Genomic DNA, 22,124 nt, shown 5'->3' on the forward strand with positions numbered 1-22,124 from the left:
AAGTATACACATAACGTACCTGCTGTGAATTTTATTCAGTTTCATCGTTAGTAATACCTAGAAATTCTAGAGTAACACTCCAGAAACTTATATTAGAAATGCATTAACCATTAAAAATATTCCTTTAGTAGCTTGAGCTATATGAACTTTTTGCTTTGGGGATCAAAATGGTTGAATACGGCAGTTACATACGATTCACCTTCCTAATGCAACTCACATATGTTAGACATTTCCCTTAAGTGGTTCTAAACCATATGTCCCTTGCTACCAGATGGGCAAGAGTGTTTTACAGGTAAAAATACAAAAATGTCTAAACTAGGAATTAGTATTTTCGAATTCTCAATTATCAAAAAAACCAAATGCCTATTTTGTTGGGTACAATTTCTATAAAGAGTAGGTATTCAATAAATGTTTACAAAATGAGTAAATGGAAATAACAAACCCAAAGGAGCTAATAAATAAATAAAATGAAAATGTATTAATTAATCCTCTGTGTTCCTAAAATCTCTGGATTTAGTTGGACTTAGGAAGGAAATTCATATAGCTTGTTAGTTCAAATGTGCAGCTAGAGTACTGAGGTCTAAGAAACCAAAGAAGCAAAAATTTCCCTAGCTCTTCTTTTTACATTCTTACTTTTCAGTTGTCCTATACTAGAGCAGAAATTCTGAGTGAGATTTTAAAACTATTTCAGAAGCTTTGCAGAAATGTTCTCTCTTATAACTTAAAAATAACTTAATAAAAATATAATTTGAAAGAAATTTCTGTTATCAAGAGTGGGAAGCCAGAGTCTAGAGAAGGGGGATTCTGGTTCCATTATGAGCTTTAGTAGAGATCCCCAGGTTTAATAACTTGGCCATGAGTAGAAATAATTATCTCTAAATTGTGTTTGAGAAGGAATTCTCAAACTTTTTTAATATTAAAAGAATATATAGATGTTTATTCTACTCCCTACATGTAGTTAAGCCAAATTGAAATTTTCACTCAACCTTATTACTGAATTGGAACTGATTTCAATTGATGTTCAATAGCCTTGCCAATATGCAAAAAAGTTGATAACTCTATCTGCCCCATGAAAGCTATATTCATTCATTAATTTGAATGTTTAACTCTGAATGCCCCACAGGAATTAAATATTGTACCAATACACTTGAGGTATGCAGAAGTCCAAGTTTGGATACTGGCCATGAGAACTCAATGAAAGAAGAAAAAATTCTATGTAAATCTCCAGACCCCTCTGCCCCCTGGGTATAAAGTTCAAAGAATTTCCAAAATCTTACTTCAAAGTAAGAATTCTTAGGCAAGAGCTACCTCTGAACACTGCAATCAATAAAGCTGCTTCCTGAAAATTCCTCAGGTGTCCAACTTCTTCTGTCCTACTTCAACAATGGATCTTAAAGCTGCCAGAACAGGGGGTGCACAGATCTGTCCTCTGAGTCACAAAGTACTGCCCCACATTCTTCAACATCAAATATACTTATTAAGTGCACTTTTCAACCCATATTTTCTCTCTAGGTTTCCTCTGGCAACAGGCTGTCCTGTCCTCTCCACCTAGCAAACATTAAGTGTTTCTTCAAAAGTCAACTCCCTGAACTACTGAAACTCATTGAAATACTAGAACATTCTGTGTCCCTATGTGAAACCTCCCTTCTTTCCATGAAGCACCTTGAACTTCTTTTGTCACCACACACCAGAGGCATCCCTGGCAGATGGCTGACCACATAGCATTCACAAAGTCTGTTTACATATATATGTCCTCCAGGGGATCATCACTACACCAAGGCCAGAGGAAGTGGTGTATCCTGTGGGTTATGCTCATGGGTTTTAGATGCACATAATCTCTATATAACTACCCACATGATCTTAGGTCATGGACCCTTATATGTAAAATAGGGTTCATTCTTACTTCTTAGGTCTGCAATAAAGATAAATGAAATTAAAATCATTTCAATAGCTTAAAGTGAAATTGGGTAGACTTATTATTGTGATTCCCCTTTCTCCAGAATAGAGCAGTACCTGACACTGAGTAGGTACTCAGTTTTATTATTGAATGGAGAAAAAACAATATGATAAACAAAGAAAAAGAGAATAAAATCAAGGCATTTGCAGGTAAATGGATGGGGTTGAAGAATATAATCCTAAGTGAAGTTAGCCAATCCCAAAAAACCAAATGCCAAATGTTTTCTCTGATATGAGGAGGCTGATTCATAGTGGGGTTGGGAGGGGAAGCATGGGAAGATTAAAGAAACTCTAAAAAGGGCAAAGGGGAGGGGTCAAGGGGGTAAAAATAAAAGATGGTGGAATGAGATGGACATCACTACCCTAAGTACATGTATGAAAACTACACGAATGGTGTGAATATACTTTGTATACAAGTAGATATATGAAAAATTGTGCTCTATATATGTAATATGAATTGTAATGCATTCTGCTGTCATATATAACAAATTAGAATAAAAAAATTTTAAAAAAGAATAAAGCCTGAACAAATGAGTTCTTCTTCTTCGATACTAGTCTTTGCAAATAGTATTTGACATGAAATATTATATTACATTAACGCTGTGTCCAAAGTATAAAAGTATAATCAGTCCATAGAAAATATTATTAATAACATACAAACATGATAAATAAAATGATTTAATTAAAAAAAATAAAACCCAAATCTGCTAATTCCCAGGAAAACATCCACTCTGTTGCCTTTAATCATTCATTCACACTACACAAAAGCCAAACTTTTATTGCACTTCTATCAAGAAGAAAGAAGTTCAGCAAGAATCATAATAGCTGCTTCCAGCTTCTAGCAGAAGATAAAGACCAAGGCATTCTAGGTTTTTGTAACAGGTTACTTAGAACTTTTGTGGTACAAGAGTTTTCTTATACTGGGAATATGCTCTGAACACATGGTTTTGTTTCAATATTAAAGCACCTACTAAACTCATCTCCTACCAATGTATTTTAAAATATTAACACTTCATTTAATCTCAGCTTTTAAAAGTTCAAGTTCTATGACTAGCTAGCTGGTCAAAAAAGAATGAGATGGTTTCTAGATCCACACAATTATCTCAGATATTACACTGAAAAAGAGACTGTAAGGGATAGATAGCGAAAGACAATAGAACAACAACAACAATAATAATGAACACAAGAAAGACAAAGATAGGAACAAAAAGTTAAGAAAGTGGGCTGGGGTTGTGGCTCAGTGGTAGAGCACTTGCCTAGCATGTATGAAGCTCTGGGTTTGATTCTCAGCACCACATATAAAACCAAATAAATGAAATAAAGGTCCATCTGCAACTAAAATTAAGAAAAAAAAAGTTAAGAAAGTATTTAATGGACCCGTGCATATTATTTCAAGTGAAATAACTAAAAATATGGAGTACTTTGATTACTGTTTTGGTGCCATCCTATGTATAAGAGGGAAAAGAGAGTAAGCAATTAAGTAGGCAAATGAGTTATGGGAAGTATGAAAAAAAATCAAAATAAGCAACAGCCATCTGAATGTTAATGAACAAAACAATGAAGGCTTTCCAGGTTCACTTCTGAAACTGGCAAAACTAAGTATGACTTTCAAAACTATTTTATTCATGTACTTTTTAAGGCCCACTTTGCCTCATCCTCTTGATGCTCAAAATTATAAGACGAATGAACGCCATTTACTAGTTGTTATTCATATGTCTGAATATCAGTTTCTTTACCTTTAAAACTGTGAAAACAATAACATTCTCACATAGTGGCTGTGTGAGCACCCAGCAGAATCTGTGAAAGTTTGGTCTATGATGTGTGGTATTATTAGGAAAAATTTGGAACTGTAAGATTTTTGTTGTGGTGGTGGTTATTGTTAGTCAGCAAAGCAAGGCAAAATCTTGTTTAATTAGAGTAAAAATCAACCAAACAACAGAAAAGCCCTCTTTGTTAACTGGACTCATTCATTCATCGGTGGTCTATTGTCAAAGTAGTCACAAATTTTTCCCCTCTCTGTATCCAGGCCCTTGCAATACAGTTTTGCAACTGCTGCCATCAATAGCATCAATAGTCCTAAGATGAGCACATGCTCATCTGCAGACCCAGTTACTCAGGAAGCTAAAGTAAGAGAATCACTGGGGCCTAGGAGTTGAAAGCCAGCAAGCCAGCCTGGACCCACAGTAAAACCCTGTCTGGAGAAAAAATAAAAAATAAAGGCAGAGTCTCCATCTTCACCCCTGCATCTTGCATCTGAAGCTCTGGGGGGGGGGTGCCAGTTTTGTGATGTGACCAACAGAAGACAGTGAACTCTAGCGTGCTTTTGCTCTCTTCTTGGAACCCTGAAAATTCTCCACATGGAAATGACCAGGCTAGCTTCATAGATGACCATGCTAGTCATTTACCCAATAAGGCCTAATTTACCTAATCATCACGATGCTCAAATTTATGTGTCAAATGAATACTAGTTATTATTAACCTGCCTGAATGTCAATTTTCTTCACCTTTAAAACTGTGAAAATAATAAAATTCCCAAATAGTGCTTTTAAAGACCCTCACAACCATCAGCCCTGTTATCCCAGTTAACAGCCAACCAATTGTGACATGGGCAAGTAAGGTCACCCAAGATAATCTGTGCCCAGCCAATTTCCTCCTGGCTGCAGACACATGAACAAACCTAACCACCTCAACAAAACCTGGCAGGGTCACCAGAACACCTCAGGTGACACTAGACACTGGAGCAATGATAAACAGTCATTGTTGTAAGCCACAAAATTGATATCAAATCAGAGACTCTGCGTCTGATAGAAGAAAAAGTTGGCCCCGATCTACATATTGTGGGGTCGGGCTCCAAATTCCTTAATAGGACACCCATAGCACAAGAGTTAATAACAAGAATCAACAAATGGGACTTACTTAAACTGAAAAGTTTTTTCTCAGCAAGAGAAACAATAAGAAAGGTAAATAGGGAGCCTACATCCTGGGAACAAATTTTTACTCCTCACACTTCAGATAGAGCCCTAATATCCAGAGTATACAAAGAACTCAAAAAATTAGACAATAAGATAACAACCCAATCAACAAATGTGCCAAGGACCTGAACAGACACTTCTCAGAGGAGGATATACAATCAATCAACAAGTACATGAAAAAATGCTCACCATCTCTAGCAGTCAGAGAAATGCAAATCAAAACCACCCTAAGATATCATCTCACTCCAGTAAGATTGGCAGCCACTATGAAGTCCAACAACAACAAGTGCTGGCGAGGATGTGGAGAAAAGGGTACACTTGTACATTGCTGGTGGGTCTACAAATTCGTGCGGCCAATTTGGAAAGCAGTTTGGAGATTCCTGGGAAAGCTGGGAATGGAACCACCATTTGACCCTGCTATTGCCCTTCTCGGACTATTCCCTGAAGACCTTAAAAGAGCATGCTACAGGGATACTGCCACATCGATGTTCATAGCAGCACAATTCACAATAGCTAGACTGTGGAACCAACCCAGATGCCCTTCAATAGATGAATGGATTAAAAAAATGTGGCATCTATACACAATGGAGTACTATGCAGCAATAAAAAATGACAAAATCATAGAATTTGCAGGGAAATGGATGGCACTAGAACAGATTATGCTTAGTGAAGCTAGCCAATCCCTAAAAAACAAACACCAAATGTCTTCTTTGATATAATGAGAGCAACTATGAACAGAGCAGGGAGGAAGAGCAGGAAGAAAAGATTAACATTAAACAGAGACATGAGATGGGAGGGAAAGGGAGAGAAAAGGGAAATTGCATGGAAATGAAGGGAGACCCTCATTGCTATACAAAATTACATATAAGAGGTTGTGAGGGGAATGGGAAAATAAACAAGGAGAGAAATGAATTACAGTAGATGGGGTAGAGAGAGAAGATGGGAGGGGGGGGAGGGGGGATAGTAGGGGATAGGAAAGGTAGCAGAATACAACAATTACTAATAGGGCATTATGTAAAATTGTGGATGTGTAACCGACGTGATTCTGCAATCTGCATTTGGGGTAAAATTGGGGGTTCATAACCCACTTCAATCTAATGTATGAAATATGATATGTCAAGAGCTTTGTAATGTTGTGAACAACCAATTTAAATAAATAAATAAATAAATAAATAAATAAATAAATAAAAACGAATACAAAAAAAAAAAAAACAACTAATTGATGGGATAGATAATTATTCAGCCTGCATTTTTAGGTAAAAATTCCTTGCTGAATCTAAAGTTACTGTAACAGTACTTGTTTGTATATATACACATATTTGATAAGAGATTAAAATAACAAAAATAAGTCAATCAACACATGTATATGCCTTTATATTTACAGAAAAAAGATGTCTGAGTTTTCCTGATCTTTTGGATCCACATCCTTTTTAATGCATCTTGAATAAAAACCCTGCAGAAATATTTTCATAAAATTTCCCTTTTTAATTCAAATCATAGTCTTGCAGACATATTTGTTGAACACTACATGCCAGTTCTTATTTTAAGCATTTGTTGATGATGAAAATAGACACAGTGCCTGCCTGCATAAGGCTAGCAGCTTATTGCCTGTATTTTAGAGTTGATCAAATACTTAGTTGTCCTTAGTATCATTTCTCATTGCTAATAATTTTTAACCTACAACTAATTGCACAACTTTACCAAAACCTGTTCCCTTCCTCTTTTTCAATGACACTGTTTAGATATTGATGTACATTTCATGTTATTACCAGTCATCAAAAATAAGCATATACTTTATGTTTTTATTGAAACTATGTTAGTATCCATTTTTTCAATCCAAAGTTTAAAAGAAGGTAGGGATAATATTTTCAACTATCTTTAAACCAGTGGAAATCATTGCCTTCCTATTATAAGACTTCTAAAATCCTGGAATCAGTTGCTTCAAAAAATATTGCAGAGGCTTGGGGTTGTAGCTCAGTAGTAGAGAGCTTGCATGGCACACATAAGGCATTGCATTCAATATTCAGCACCCATAAATAAATAAAATAAAATAAAGGTATTGTGTCCATCTACAACTAAAAATATTTTTTTAAATGCAAAATATTACCTGTGTATTCAAGAAGAGACAGGAGTATCCTACACTTTACCTCTGCAGAGAAAGGAAAAATAAAAACACTTCAGTTAATTGTTCTCTTTTTAGTCACAAACATCACATTTTAACTGTGAGTAAAAATTAGCATGAATGTACTATATATATTGTGTGCATATATATATGTATATGTATTGTGTGCATATATATATTTTTTAATTGGGTAATAAAAATCTCATTTACCTGACAAGTTATATTTGCCTATATAAATACTACCCACTACTTACACCCTACGAATTGTGTTACTCAATGAAACATTACATTCTGACAGCTTTTAACTCACCCTTAGCTGTGAGAGCCTGCATGGAGTTCTCTAATCTCCTATAGCTATTGTGGTCTATATCAATAAACAGTCAAAACAAATTTTTGCTACTATTACTTAAGAAATGAGCGCGCGTGCACGTGCACACACACACACACACACACACACACACACATTCTTCTTTCCACTCCATCCTACACAAGGCAAGTCACAGATATTTGATAAATGTGTATTAAACTTCATACCCATTGCTTTAGGTCCAATGAGATATGTGTTACCATTTGCTTCCAATTGGCAACCAGATCACTTGTAATTGGTAAATTTTAAAACTTACAAAATTACCCAAAAAAGATTAATTTGCATCCTATTCTAAACAGGTTTATAGTAGAGTCAGAAACAGAATTAACTGGTCAGCAATGTGGCAAATACTTCAAAGGGCAAGCACTTTTAGGAGACTGCAAGCTATTTCTACAAGACTGCAAAAACAAGGATTTCAGAGGCAGAGAAGTATGTTGAACTAAGAGTCAGAAAGCCGAGTTGTTATATGCTAGCTTTGTAGCTTTAGAAAATTGCTAAATTACCTTAAGTCTCAACTAGCTCATTCATAAATGATAACAACATGTACTTTATCAATTTTACAGCCCAGTGTAGGAAAAAAATGAGTGGGAATAGATATTAAGTCTTTGAAAATTGTTTAACATTCTGTATGTGTGATAAGATTATTATTGTTCTAATCTGAACCTAGCTGAGGCTTGGCTAGAATTCTAAGACTAGAAAATATTTTGTCAAAAATTTAAAATCAGACTGTCAGGGAAATAGATACATATGCTAAGAGTAGGAAATACTGCTAGCAAAGGAATCTAATACAGAATGAGTAACTAATATTTAATAATCCAGAAGAGAAAGGTTTTATTATGTATTAAATGACTGAGATTGTGAAATTAGAAAGTCCCACTGAAAAATAATTTCTCAAATCAGACTGAGAAATTTGGATTTATGTAACAGATAACACTACAAGGCTCTGGGGCAGAGCACTGAAATAAAAAATAAGGTGTTTTAAGAAGATGAACTCAGTAATGGTATATATAAATCAGCAAAGATGGAAAAAGAAAGATTAGCCAAAAAACCATCACTGTTACTGAGATATGATAAAAAGAGGAAAAGTAAGAGCCATACTTTAGGATATTGAGACAAATAGAGGAAAAATGAAGAAGTAGGTTGCTTAAAAAAAGACACAGATTTTGAAAGGAGTACAATTTTCATAGGTGGCAGAACTAAAAATATTTTGACTAATAAACATTTGAATTTAAGGAGATGCTGTGTTGTCAGGGAAACACATCTTCATTCAGCTGAAACTATGAGACGAGAATTTAGCTCAGAGACTAAGCAGGAGATAGGCACTGTCATAGTAACACCTTGCAATTAACCAGTCTCCCACTGAGTCCCCTAACTTCCCTACTATCTTCTTTGTTCAATTTAGAAAGTTATGAGTAGATAAGAGTATAAGGATACAATGTGTGTGTATATGTGTGTGTGTGTGTGTGTATGTGTGTGTGTTTAGGGGTGGTTCTAACTATTGAATTCAGGGTACCTGGCCACTGAGCTTCATCACCAGCTCTTTTTATTCTTAATTTTGAAACAGGGTTTCACTAAATTGTCAAGACTGCTCTAGAACCTGCTCAGGCTGGCCTTGAACTTGTGATCCTCCTGCCTCCGTCTCCCAAGTAGCTGGGATTACAGGTATGAGCCACCACGTGCAGCACAATATAACTTTTGAATGGCACTATAACAATCCTCCCTAAGTAAAGATCATAGAATGGTGATATTTTGATATCCTATTTGGCATACATTTGATGAGATATTTTGAAATTAGAGACAAGGTAACATCAGAAATGGGGTCATCCCATCAACCATGAAATTCTGGCCATGTGGCATTATGTTAAATTTTGCGGAGAGCCCTCATACCACCAACTAAGAGTTCTCAGTACACTCAGCCATGCTCAACCAGCTACTAGGCTCCCATGACCAAAAGAGGTACCAGTATATCAACTGGTCAGTCAATAAAAGCATACATGTAGAGTTGTTATTTCTTAGGCTGCCCACTGTGACTCAAGGTACAGAGTCTAAAAACAGAACTTGAGATGAAAATGCAGGATTCTTAGATGAGTATCTTTTTAAAAATTAAGTTTTTATCCCACATTAGAAGTCTATATCTAAATTTCTTCAAAAACAACAAAGACATTTTAAGAATTTCTCCATTTCTAATAGATAAATGCATTTTACTCTAAAAATAAATATAATTAAGTTAATTTCTTTTGATCATCAACAAGAAAAACTCAAGGATGACGAGAACTACAGATTTACAATTCCCAAGAATATTATGATAGTGGCATCTATTCAGAGAAAATTACGCTTTTGCTCAGTTAAGTATATGCTTAAATTCCCTAAACTTCAATGTCTTTTAAAAAACATATTCATCAACCCACAACAAGGGAAGGTAGGGAGAGGAAGATTAGAAGTTCACTGGATTAGACAAAGGGGAATGAAGGGAACGGAAGGGTTTGGGAACAGGAAAGACAGTATGAATCGGACATACATATATGAATATATAACCAGTGAAACTCCATATCATGTACAATTACAAGAATGGGTCCTAATTAGAATAAGTTATACTCCATGTATGTACAATATGTCAAAATAGACTCTGCCCTCATGTATATCTAAAAAGAACACATTTAAAAAATGTGTCAATGGGTGGAGCCACTTTGGAAAACAGTATGACATTTCCTCAAGAAATTAAACATAGAACTGTAAGATCCAGAAATTCCACTTCTGGGCATATATACGAAAGAATTGAAAGCAGAGACTTATGGGGCTGGGGATGTGGCTCAAGCGGTAGCGCGCTCGCCTGGCATGCGTGCGGCCCGGGTTCGATCCTCAGCACCACATACCAACAAAGATGTTGTGTCCGCCGAGAACTAAAAAATAAATATTAAAAATTCTCTCTCTCTCTCTCTCCCTCCTCTCTCACTCTCTCTTTAAAAAAAAAAAAAAAAAGAAAAAAAAGAAAGCAGAGACTTAAATAGGTATTTGTATACCAAAGTTCACAGCATCATTATTCACCATTGTCAAAAAGTAGGAACAACCTAATTGTCCCTCAATGAATGAATAAATAAGAAAAATATGGTATGCACAAAAAATGGAATATGAGTCTTAAAAAGAAATGAAATTCTGACACATGCTATAAAATAGACAAGCCTTGAGGTCATTATGCCAAATGAAATAACCTAGACATTAAAATACAAGTATTGGGATTCCTCTTACATGAGGAATCAAATTCAAAGGAGTCAAACTCAAAGATACAGAAAATGGAATAGTGGTTGCCAGGGCTTAAGGGAAAAAGCAACAGGAAGTTATTGCTTAATAAGTACAGAATTTCAGTCTGAGAAATCTAAAAAGCTCTAGAGATGGAGGGTTATAATGCTTGTATGACAATAAGAATGTACTTAAAGCAACTGAACTATAAACACACACACACACACAAAGTTTCAAATGGTAAATTAATGTTATGCCTATTTTATAATTAAAATGACGTGTTATAAAAAATAAATGTGTTCATCAATTTTGCTATTCATTAGTTTGGGATTTTAAATTCAGACTTTTTGCTTCAATATGATACCAAAAAGTATCCCAGGTAACTGTGATATGAAGCCATAAAACTAAAAAATGGCTAATAAATCCAGCTGTCACGAACAAAATATTTCATCACACAATAGAACTGCTATGATTTATTTGCAAAATTTTTCCATAGCTATACAAAATTTTCCAATCTTAAACATTATATGAGCTGCTACATTTGAGTATATTTCTATGCAGAAGACTTAGTAATCACAGAATACTTAAAACATCTCTGTCAGTTAATAAATGAGAAAGCTGAGGCATAAAGGAGTTGAGTGGCAGGCTCAGGCTTCATCAGACACTAAGAACATCTTTTGTCAGCAAAGTATATAACTCTTCCTAATACACCCCCCAGATTATGCTGGAATCCTGTTGAATATTATCTATCACACCCAACTGACATACAAAGGACTGAGGAATAAAAATGTAAACACAGGCATGATATTTACTGTATGTTTCTCAGCCTCAGCTCTATCAACATTTTGGGCCAAATAATTCTGGGTTGTGACACTGTGGCATTGCAGAAAGTTGAGAAGCACCCTTGGCCCCACCCACTAGGGGCCAATAGCACACTCACAACTGTGACAAGCAAATGCATCTCCAGACATTGCTAGTCACTAGCCGCGTCACTGGAAGAGAACTGTTAAATTATAAAGTTCTTAAAATTATGCAAAACTTCTCATTTTATGTTTTCTATCATAACTATACTGGAAACTCTCAGAATTGTCTACTTAATTACTCTGGCCCCAAACTACATACAATCAGACTCAGTGTAGTATTCTCCATGTTTTACCTCTCCAATTTATAGGTTGTATAAATTAGAGGATGTTGTATACGTAATATCATGGTAGCCAATGATAATAACTGAGACTAACACTTCTGAAAAAGAAACTTTAAAACTGATGATAAAAACTATGTCAACCTATTTGATTCTCACACAGATTCACATTCAAATTTTTTGACTCTCCATAAAATTTAGATTCATGCCTTTTGTGATCCCTTAGAAAAATGATCTCTCCATGTCCAGTTTATCTTCCAAAGTATGCCTTGTTTTATTCTTTGAGAATATTGTCAATGACACCCTATACAATTTTAAGATCCTTAGAATATGAGATTCTGCAATCTTATTCCCTCCTCACTTCTTCCTCACCCATTTCAATCCTTTTATTTTTCCTCACAATATGAAACACTGAAAAGTGATGAGGCATTACTGGACTTTTGGTTTTAATGGGTTTTAAAATTATTACTGCTGATATCATGCAACATTCTTTGCTTTTCATACTGACCTTCAACAAATTTTCTCATGTTCTGAGCAAGAGCCCGGACGCTGCTGGGAAGATTCCAAGGATCTTGCTTGATGTGAAGCCTTAACCTTTTTGGACAACTCAGCTTTGGTTCCATTTCCTGTTGAAATTCTAAATAAATACAGAAAATCTCTTTTAATTTTCAACCAAGTCCCAAACAGTGCAACCCACAGGCTTCAAAGTTGTTGTTGTTGTAGTTGTTGTTGTTGTTTAATCACACTCATCCTATAATATCAAGATGGTAATTTCTTTAGCTTAATTACAGCAGAATTGGTTAAATCTTAAAAAGTCAAACCTTAATGTCACTTTCTTACAGATGTTTCAAAAAGAAGCAAATTTACAAAACAGTTCTACTTTATACATCCTAAACTAGATGTCAGAGAGTGGCAGTTCTATAGCTTGTTCTGCCTGACTGCTCTTTTTGCAAATTCACATTCCCAGGCCAGTTTCTCATTCCTAGGAAATGACCAAGTAGGCATCACTTTTGAATTCAGCAAAAGCAGCTTAATACTTATGTATCTTCAATTGATACATTTTTGTTTACCCTGGCCACTATTGATATTAAAATTAAAATTTCAAGGAAACCTAAAAGGTTCATAGTGATCTATAAAAAAAAACTGTACTAATAGTTAACATATTTGAAAATTATCAAAATAGAGGTAGTATCCATTGAATAATGAAACATAAGCAATCACATTTTTTTCTTATAAAATGTATTTCCTCCATGACTATATTGTCTATTACCTTTTGTTCCCAGATTTCTTGTACTACTTATTTTTTAAACCTTACCTTGTAATCCTCGACCTGGTGTGAGATACTTAGTTTGCTCAAAGGCCCTCACAACAGCTTGTCCTTTTAGGAGATTGGTAATTGAATCCACCTGTCAATAGCAGATTTCCAAGAGTTACATAATAAATATTCCTAAGAGTAAGTCTTGTTGAAAAAAAAAAATTTTTTTTCATGGTACTGGGGATTGAAAGCAGAGGCACTTTACCACTGAGCCACAACCCCAGACCTTCTTAAATTTTTTTATTTAGAGAAAGGGTCTCAATAAATTGCTTAGGGCCTTGTTAAGGTGCTGAGGCTGGTTTTGAACTTGTGATCCTCCTGCCCCAGCCTCTAGAGATTCTAGGATTACAGTCATGCGCCACCACACCTGTCTAAATATGTTTTCCTTAAAGAAACAATTGTTTTTGAAATCCCACAATGCTAAAAAATGTGTCTTTGAATAAAATATTGTAATAAACAGCTGTTCACCTGAAAGTAATTCCAATAAAATCTTAATTCTCTTACCACACATTAATATAAAAAATAAATTTACTTTACAAAAGAAAGTGGAATTTCAGCAGTTACTAAACTAAAAGTTACTGGAATCCTTTTCAAAGTAGTAGAGGCTTCTATACTACTAATTTTGATTATGGTTATAATTTTTTTAATTCAAAACAGCAACATGAAAACCAGGATAATCTTGTACCTTTTGAAATTAAGAATGGTGTTGAGTGAGTATCGAGAAAGGTCAAAGTATTCTGAAAACCCACCCACACAAACAGAAAAAAAAAAACAACACAAATAATCTAAAAGCTATCTTCTATGTGTTTAATACTTTTAAGTTTTCAAGGACTGTAAAATATTTGATATTCACAACAGTGTCTTTTGGCTGAAGAACTCTTTGTTCCCTTTTCAAATTGAGGGCAAAGGAGGAACAAACAGAGGCCTTTCCATTCTACCTACAGACTGTTATTATCACATTTGAGAAGTTTTTTTTTTTTTTTCCTGTGGAAAAAAGATTGAAAACCATCCTGTCATACCTGGCTGAAAAGATGCTCAAGGCAACTATGTATCTTATCCTGTTTATCACGAGAAATTCGAACACTTAAGGGAAGTTCATCACCTAGATATCCAAAAGAAAAAAAAAGTCATTTATTTCATGAAATATTTTCACATTAAATAAAGTAAAAAAATAATTGAATACGAGCTCTTATTCCACATTAGTTGTCATGTGCAAAAATATAATTCCAAAAGTTTTCAGAACACCTGAGATGTCAGATCACGGCTCCTCCCCAAACCAGGGAGAGAAGAATGACATACAGAAAGGACCCTGGCTGCCCCATGCTCAGGAGTCTTTCCAAGGGTCTGTTTTTCTAGTGGCTGAAGGGTTGAATCAAACTGCACAGCAAAGAATTAAGATTTGTTTTCACTGGATTAAAATTCTCTTTTCTTTATACCCAAGAAAGACGACTTTTGAAGCTATTTAGATCACTCCCTGCTTTTCTCACCATACCTCTCTCCATCTCCCACGTGGAAGGCTTGCTCAGGAACACCTATTGTCTTAAGAAAATCCTTCCTTTGAAAAATCCTTCTCACACGTCCACACCAATCAACAATGCCTCATGCTTTCAGTAAAACTCATTTCCTCTATACTTATGATCCTTGACACTACCATAGAAAACCCATAAAACACATAAGATAAAAATGGAGCCTGCTTCTTTCATTTCTTTTTTTTTTTAATTCATTCCCTCTGTAATTGAGACTGGCGCATCGACTTTATCTAGCACATAAAACTGGAAGGCAATACATGCAACCACTGAGAATGACTGATAAAAGGTAACTCGGCCTATGGATCAAAGAAACTAATCCCTTAAAGTTATCTGCAATGACACCAACATCAGAAAACACAAATGCCTTTGCCAAACTAACCCGAGTCCATTTCGTCACTATGAAAATAGGAGCTGCACTGGCTGCTGCAAATGCTGGTGAAGGAGGCGATGGAGTTCCTGTTGCTGTTGCAGTCACTGAAAAGAACAGGTTTCACATCACTTTAAGAATACGATTGCCCAAGTCCTCTGCTAGTACTTATTATGGGAGTTTATGCCTCGCCATGTTTCTTAATATGCTTTCTATAAAGTTATGAGACTGAAAAGCTCCTTTGACTTGACATATCTCACTTTAAAAAAAAAACGCATATTTAATCAAATTTCAAATGTTGCTATGTCATATACTCCGATCCTAAGTGAATTTTTAAAAATGTGTAATTATAATACTAAGGAGTCAAACCAAACATAAAATTTTTCATGATCTATTTTGGTGACACAGGCCTGCAGCTAATTTGCTTATAGGATCAAAGTCCTGTTTCATGATTTCTGCCTTTCAAACCTTTTCAGGGCTTAAATTGCAAGTTATTGGTAATATTCTGAACTCCCTTAGGGAAGTAAATACCACAGGTATTTACTATCCCTGCAGGTAAATACTCAGTAATGATGAATACCCAAGGAAAGATGTTTGAATTATTTGGGTGTGAATATGGGCCTAAATAGGATTTCAGAAATGGTGCAGGAGTTAATTTTCTTTTCCTCTTAGAGTTAGTAAAAAGAACTTACTTAACTTTGAGTTTCTTTCTTAGCCTAGAGGGAGGCTGTGAGGGTAATTTTAATTATCTGATAACTAGAACGTGAGGTAGAAAGTATTTTAAAACATGTAATTTCCCACCGGAGGAAAACCACAGATTCCCATTAAAGAGCATGCTACTCTCTTTAGATGCTAAAAGTAAATGAAATGGTAAAGGTAGTTAATCTGTGTGATATATTATCAAATCTCTAGGAAAAAAATTAGCTTTTATGTATTCATTAAAATTCTTCCCAGAAACACTGAAATTGGGATAATAGAGAAATGATGAAGCCAGACAACCTGGTCATGTAGCTAAATTATGCAACTCAAATGGGGCTCAGCTTCCTTCTGTGTAAAATGGAGTTACTATCAGAACCTACCACATGGGGCTGTGGTGGGAAAATATCTGAAATCATCATATTCCCCCATGAGTCTGATAAAAATATATTTCAGTGGTAGAATACAGGTTTAATGTGCATGAAGCCCTGGGATCCATCCCCACCACCAAAAAAGAAAAAAAAAGTATATTAAAAAAATTTTAATATTACTTATTACTTTGTGATAAACATCCCTTGTAGGAATAACTTTGATGTAATTAAGATTCACACGATATCTTTTCATTGAAAAATGCTGCATAAGAAATGAGTGAATAAGGTAGCTTTTGCCTTCAATGTAAATGGCTCAGGATATGTGCCAGCTGCCCACGCAGCATCTGTGGCTGATTGATTGCAACAGTCCTCAATGAGGCTTCAGGGGGTATAAGGATTCAAGGGAGAAAAGGCACTTTCAAAGAAGGAAATTCACTGGAGAAAGCCTCACCTGAGAATCTAAAAGAACATGACAACAGACTCTGAAGAGGAAAGTTGAACTGCACCCTCCCAAAATTCATCTGATAAAGTCTAACACTCAGAACCTTAAAACATGGCCTTATTCGGAGATGTGGTATATACAGAGGAAACGGAGATAAAATGAGGTCACTAGGGTTGGTTATTAAATATATGGCCAGTGTCCTTATATGGAGGGTAAATCTGAACACAAAGATACATATGGAGAGAAGACAATGTAAGGAGACATGGGAAGAAGATGACCATCTACATGTCAAGCAGGCCTGGAAGAACTGTCCCTCTACCCTCAGAAGAAACCAAGGTGGCTAATGCCTTGGTTTCAGACATCCTGCTTCCAGAACTCCCTGTTAATAAATTTCTCTTGTTTATACCACCCAGTGTGGGTACTTTGTTAGGGCAGCCCTAGCAAACTAATACAAAAAGTATTCAAGTGTACATCCAGAGATATGAAAAATTGTGCTCTATATGCATAATATGAATTGTAGTACATTCTGCTGTCCTATATAACAAATTAGAATTTTAAAAAAGCATCCAAGAGAAGAAACAAACACAAAGCTGGGCTATGGAGTTGGGCAAGTGGAATTTTTCCAGTTATTTTGGAACACAGAATTTAAGAAGAAAGGGGGAAACAGGGCAAAAAAGAACTCCCATTTAGTTCCCAACAAACCAGTGATCTCAAACAGATATCCAAAAAAACAAATAACAACAACAACAACAACATAAACAGTAAATGTAGGCACAATTTTCTTACCTTCTCTCCATGTTACACAATCCATTTTTAGAACAAGTCTCCCAAATTAGGTCCACACGGCTAGAGAAAAAATGTTCTTTCCAAGTTACTCAGGTTACATAAGGCAAGTATTTGAAAGATTATGCTGTCCCACTATGCTTTGATTGGGGCTGGTCATCACAGGTGAAATGAGGTGGACAACGAATGAATTACCTGTATGAGTCTCTGTTGCTGATGGTGTCATGACCTGAATCTTCCTGCTCATCTCCTGCTACGTTAAAACAGACTCGTTTGCTGTTTCTTTCTCCCTTCTCATTGTCGCCGTCTGTTGGTATTATGCCCTCTGAGGTCTTTCGCTCCAATTTTGGAGAATATGTGATTGAAGATAGAAGGCTGAAAAGTGATATTTGAAAAAAAAGATAAATGCATATTTTCATACTGGCTGCTACCAATAACTACCTTATTTGTTTAATATGATAGGCTTACAAATATTTCTAGAGCACTCCCATGTTGCACATCAAATACATATCCTCTTGCATAAAAAACATGTAGTAGAGCGGTCGTGGTGCTGCACACCTAAAATCCCACGATTTGGGAGGCTAAGGCAGGAGGATCACGAGTTCAAAACCAGCCTCAGCAAGAGGAGAGGCGCTAAGCAATGCATCGAGACCCTGTCTCTAAATAAAATATAAAATAGGACTGGGGATGTGGCTCAGTGGTTGAAATGCATCGGAGTTCAATCCCAGTACTGAAAAAAAAAAAAGCACGTAGTAGACAGCTCACATTTTCTGCTTAGAATTCATAAAGAAACCACACACAATTTAGGCCAGAAACTTATGTTTGGATCCCAGTTCTGCCACTGATCAGCTTTGTTATTAGAACAAAGCTAGGGACACTTTCATAAGCGGGGTGATTAGAATAACTAGCCCACATGGTGCTATGGAAGGAAATGAGAGAGCCACATATTCCTAGTGCACAATAGCCATCTCTTCTGTCTCACCATTACTGCTATCTCCACCACATGAAAACGCCTGGTAAAACTTAAAGTGCTTACTAAATATTAAACCCAAACACTAAATGTGCTTTATTATCGTCACTGGCACACCTACATGCCAATTCCCACCCGGGTTTCTCTCAGTTCTGTTCTATTTGACAGGGACAATATCCTGTTGTCAATGGCTTCTGGCTGGCTACTGGGACAAGCAGGAGTCTGACCTTAGTGATTATAAGTCGCCAAGCAGAGTCACATCAATGTGACTACAGGAGGAAACAGGGACTACTCTAGTCTCATCTGCAATGTGGCCAGAATAAAATATCACAAATCGGCCCAAATGAGGACCTCTTCCTCTTGGCTCAAGGCTGGAGCACCGTATGGAAATGGAGTGGTGTGAGGCCTGGGGAAGACTTCGACCTGCTGGATGCACCACTCTAAGGCCCGGATGCTTGGCCGTGAAATGCTTCCATTAGAACTAACTCAAAATCAAGCAAAGGTGTAATTGGGCTTTATTATCCAACAGAATGCTATAAAACACACTCAATTAACTAAATCACATCTAAAGCAAGATCCCATGGCTGGCTTTCAAGCCAGAACAAGCTCATACTACATGCTTATGACATTGAGTTCCAACCAATAGCACGAGTCTTGACATTTATTTTTCCATAACAATGAAAATGTTCATTTTATTATTTGGTAGCTTTCGACCTCTTATACATATTCTCTAACATCAAACCCAAAGCTGTGTGTGGAGTGAAATCCTTGTTGAGAGGTCTCACTGATTAAGCACACTTGTTGCACCAGGTGTTATTTGTAGTGGTGTGGATACAGCAGTGTTCAAAACACAAAGGTCCCTGCCTTCTTCAGAGTGTAAAATTCCCTGGAAGAAGATCAACAGTGAACAAGTAAACTTTAGAGCATAACAAAGGGTGACAAATGTTAAGGAGAAGAACAAAGAAAACATGGAGCTACAATTTCAAATAGTATAGCTGAGGACAGTGTCACTGTGAAATGATCTTTGAATACTATTTTAGCATTTCATAGGTTTTAGACACCAGTGGTGGTTGAAGGAGCCCTGTTACATAGCTCAAGGCTCTGTGAGCATTTTCAATAACTGAAAGTTATGAATTATTTTAAACAGTTTCTCTATTTGGAAATATACTTTTAATGTCTTGTAAGACAGATTGTATATTTATTCACTCCTTCTACCCCAAAGATTAAAACATTAGAGTAACTCCAATTACCCAAGCACCACACTACACAGACAGATGAACTCTGAATATCAAAGAGGAAAGATATGCAGGAGTTCTCATTTTGCAGACAGCCCTCTGCGCTTATGTATATTTTAAATTAGAAGTCATAGAGCTAAGCATAATATATTTTCTCAAAGTAATGAGAATTATTTTCACGTATTTACTTTTCATTTCAAACAGTTGCAATCATGCTTGCACTGACCCTGTGGGAACAAGTGTTTAAGCTAAAAAATAAATGATAGGAAAACCTGTTCTCAACACCATGTTCCCACATAAAATTTCCAGATTCTAAAAAGCAATAATAAGGCATCAGACTATAGTACTCATTTGTGCATGCAAAAATATTTTGCTTTGCTTTTGCTCATATATAATACTAAGCTATTTACTAAAGGTCCATTAATTAAAATTCTGGGCAGCATTTCATTCCAGATCAGTCACCTCCTAATGTCACTGATAAAGATTTCTGTGCACAGTGGATTTCATCTACTTGTGCTTTTAAAATATAATCCTCATCCTCACCACAAGTAACATTTGTTATGCTCTTTATGTCCATCCCTATGATACTTAACAGGTATTAATTCATTTAATCCTAAAACTACCTTATGAAGCAAGTCTTATGAAGCAAGTAACATTATTGTTATTTCATTTCAGAGGTGGAGTGGGACAGATCCACTGTTGCACATGCTTTGCAAATGAAGCATAACCTTCTCTTCCTGCATATGCCTTAGGTGCTCTGGAGGAAGTAGAAGGGTTGTTAGTGTGAGCACATGATTGGGAAGTGCTCCCTTAGCCTCCTGAGGATGGACTTTGCTTTAGCTAAAGTAATGTGAGTGGTTGTGAATGCGATCACTTGTAGGTAGAAGCCTCTACACACACCAGTACACAGTTTGCCTCATTCCCTTCTCCTGCCATGACAGTCAGAAACATTCCATCTGATGGGGCACTTGTCTTTGACTCTAAGGGAACACAGTGTGGAACAGAGAACTTGTGGGCCAAGGTGGACTCAGAGTGAGTGAGAAAGAAACCTCTGTTGTCTGTGAGACTTTTTTGTGAATGATAAAGGGGGTGAAAAGCCGGTGTAACACAGAGATATACAGAGAAGAGAGGTCTAAGTAACAGGGACAGAGGAGTATCTACTTTAATTGGAGGACAAGCAAACCTCTAAATGGGTCAGCCATCAGTCTGACTCTTGAGCACTCAGGAATTCAGACATGCAGACCTGGGAGGCAGTGCCCACCAGGCAGAGCAACTTGAAGTGGGTCAGAGTTCTGGTAACAGAAAGTGTCAACTGAAGCTGCAGCTCTGTGAGATGAGTTTAGAGAGGCAGGCAGGGGCAGATCATGTAGAAAATTGCAGGCCCCAAATAACACATTCATATCAATAGATTCTGCATCCATAAATTAACCAACCACACATCAAAAATATTCAGGAAAAAAAAAAAACTATCTGTACTGAACATGTACAATTTTTTCTTGCCATTATCCCCTACATGAAACAATGTATCAACTATTTACATAATATTTATAATGTCTAGGTATTATACACAATCTAGAGATGATTTAAAGTATACAGGAGAATTGAACAACAGCAGGGGAGGTAGAGAGGGAAGATGGGAGGGGAGGGGAGGGGAGGGGGGATAGTAGGGGATAGGAAAGGTAGCAGAATACAACAGTCACTAATATGGCATTATGTAAAAATGTGAATATGTAACAGATGTGATTCTGCAATCTGTATTTGGGGTGAAAATGGGAGTTCAAAACACAATTTGAGTCAAATGTATGAAAGATGATATATCATGAGCTATGTAATGCTTTAAATAATCAATAAAAAAATAAAAAAAAAAGAAACAATGAGGGAACTTGTAAACAAATTTAAAAAAATAAAGTATACAGGAGGTTTGGCACAGGTTATATACCAATAATAAACAATTTGATATAAGGCATTTGAACATCCTGGGATTTCAGTACCTGCAGGGGATCCTCAAAGCTATCTCCTGTGAATACCAAGGAACAGCCCTAATTTCACCGTAGCATAATGTGGTTTCATGGTTTTAGGCAGGGGACTACACAATTTACCTTTCCAGGTCCCTCGGGCATCTGCTGAATATAGAATGTATCAGAGCAAATCACAGAGTGGAAACTCCTCTGGTGGTGCTAGTGAGAGGGGATGCTAACTCAATCTAAAGGGACAGGCGTGAATGCATTCAGAGGTATAACTGACAGCACCTGGTGCAGAATCAGAGCTGGGGGAAGGAAAAAGAAGAACCAAAGATGACTATTGGGTTCTGGCCTGAGAAACTGAAGAGATAGGGAATCATCTTCTGAGAAGGGGAAGCCCAAGGTAGAGAAGGGTCAAAATAGATTTGAGGATAAGGAAATCGTAATTCAGTTTTGGAAACAAAGTTAAGCTTCAAATGTCTGTGATACATCCCAGGGTTTCATAATACAAAGCAGAGAGGAACTGTGAGAATGAAATTAGTGTATAGAACAGCGTAACCCTGCCTGGCACAGAGCACCTATCATAGATGCTGCTTTTTATGAATCTATGCTTCTATTTGTACATTTTTTCAATAAAAGGCTTGAGGAAATGCCAAAGGT

At 36.3% G+C, this 22,124-nt stretch overlaps 1 protein-coding gene across 2 annotated transcripts in view; it reads right to left on the bottom strand.

Annotated features, from left to right (window-relative positions):
* Positions 1-22,124, bottom strand: part of PREX2 (phosphatidylinositol-3,4,5-trisphosphate dependent Rac exchange factor 2) — a 294,603-nt gene that overhangs the window by 89,237 nt on the left and 183,242 nt on the right. For both annotated transcript variants that reach the window (XM_081266437.1, XM_081266436.1), the window contains exons 26-31: positions 17,494-17,673; positions 15,019-15,113; positions 14,130-14,212; positions 13,111-13,201; positions 12,304-12,432; positions 7,036-7,077 (exon numbers count right to left, since the gene is read on the bottom strand). In XM_081266437.1, coding sequence (XP_081122563.1) covers positions 7,036-7,077; positions 12,304-12,432; positions 13,111-13,201; positions 14,130-14,212; positions 15,019-15,113; positions 17,494-17,673 — 620 coding nt within the window. The remainder of the gene's footprint in view (positions 1-7,035; positions 7,078-12,303; positions 12,433-13,110; positions 13,202-14,129; positions 14,213-15,018; positions 15,114-17,493; positions 17,674-22,124) is intronic.

Source organism: Spermophilus citellus (assembly GCF_964194105.1).
Source record: "Spermophilus citellus genome assembly, chromosome: 14".
Taxonomy (NCBI): Eukaryota; Metazoa; Chordata; class Mammalia; order Rodentia; family Sciuridae; genus Spermophilus; species Spermophilus citellus.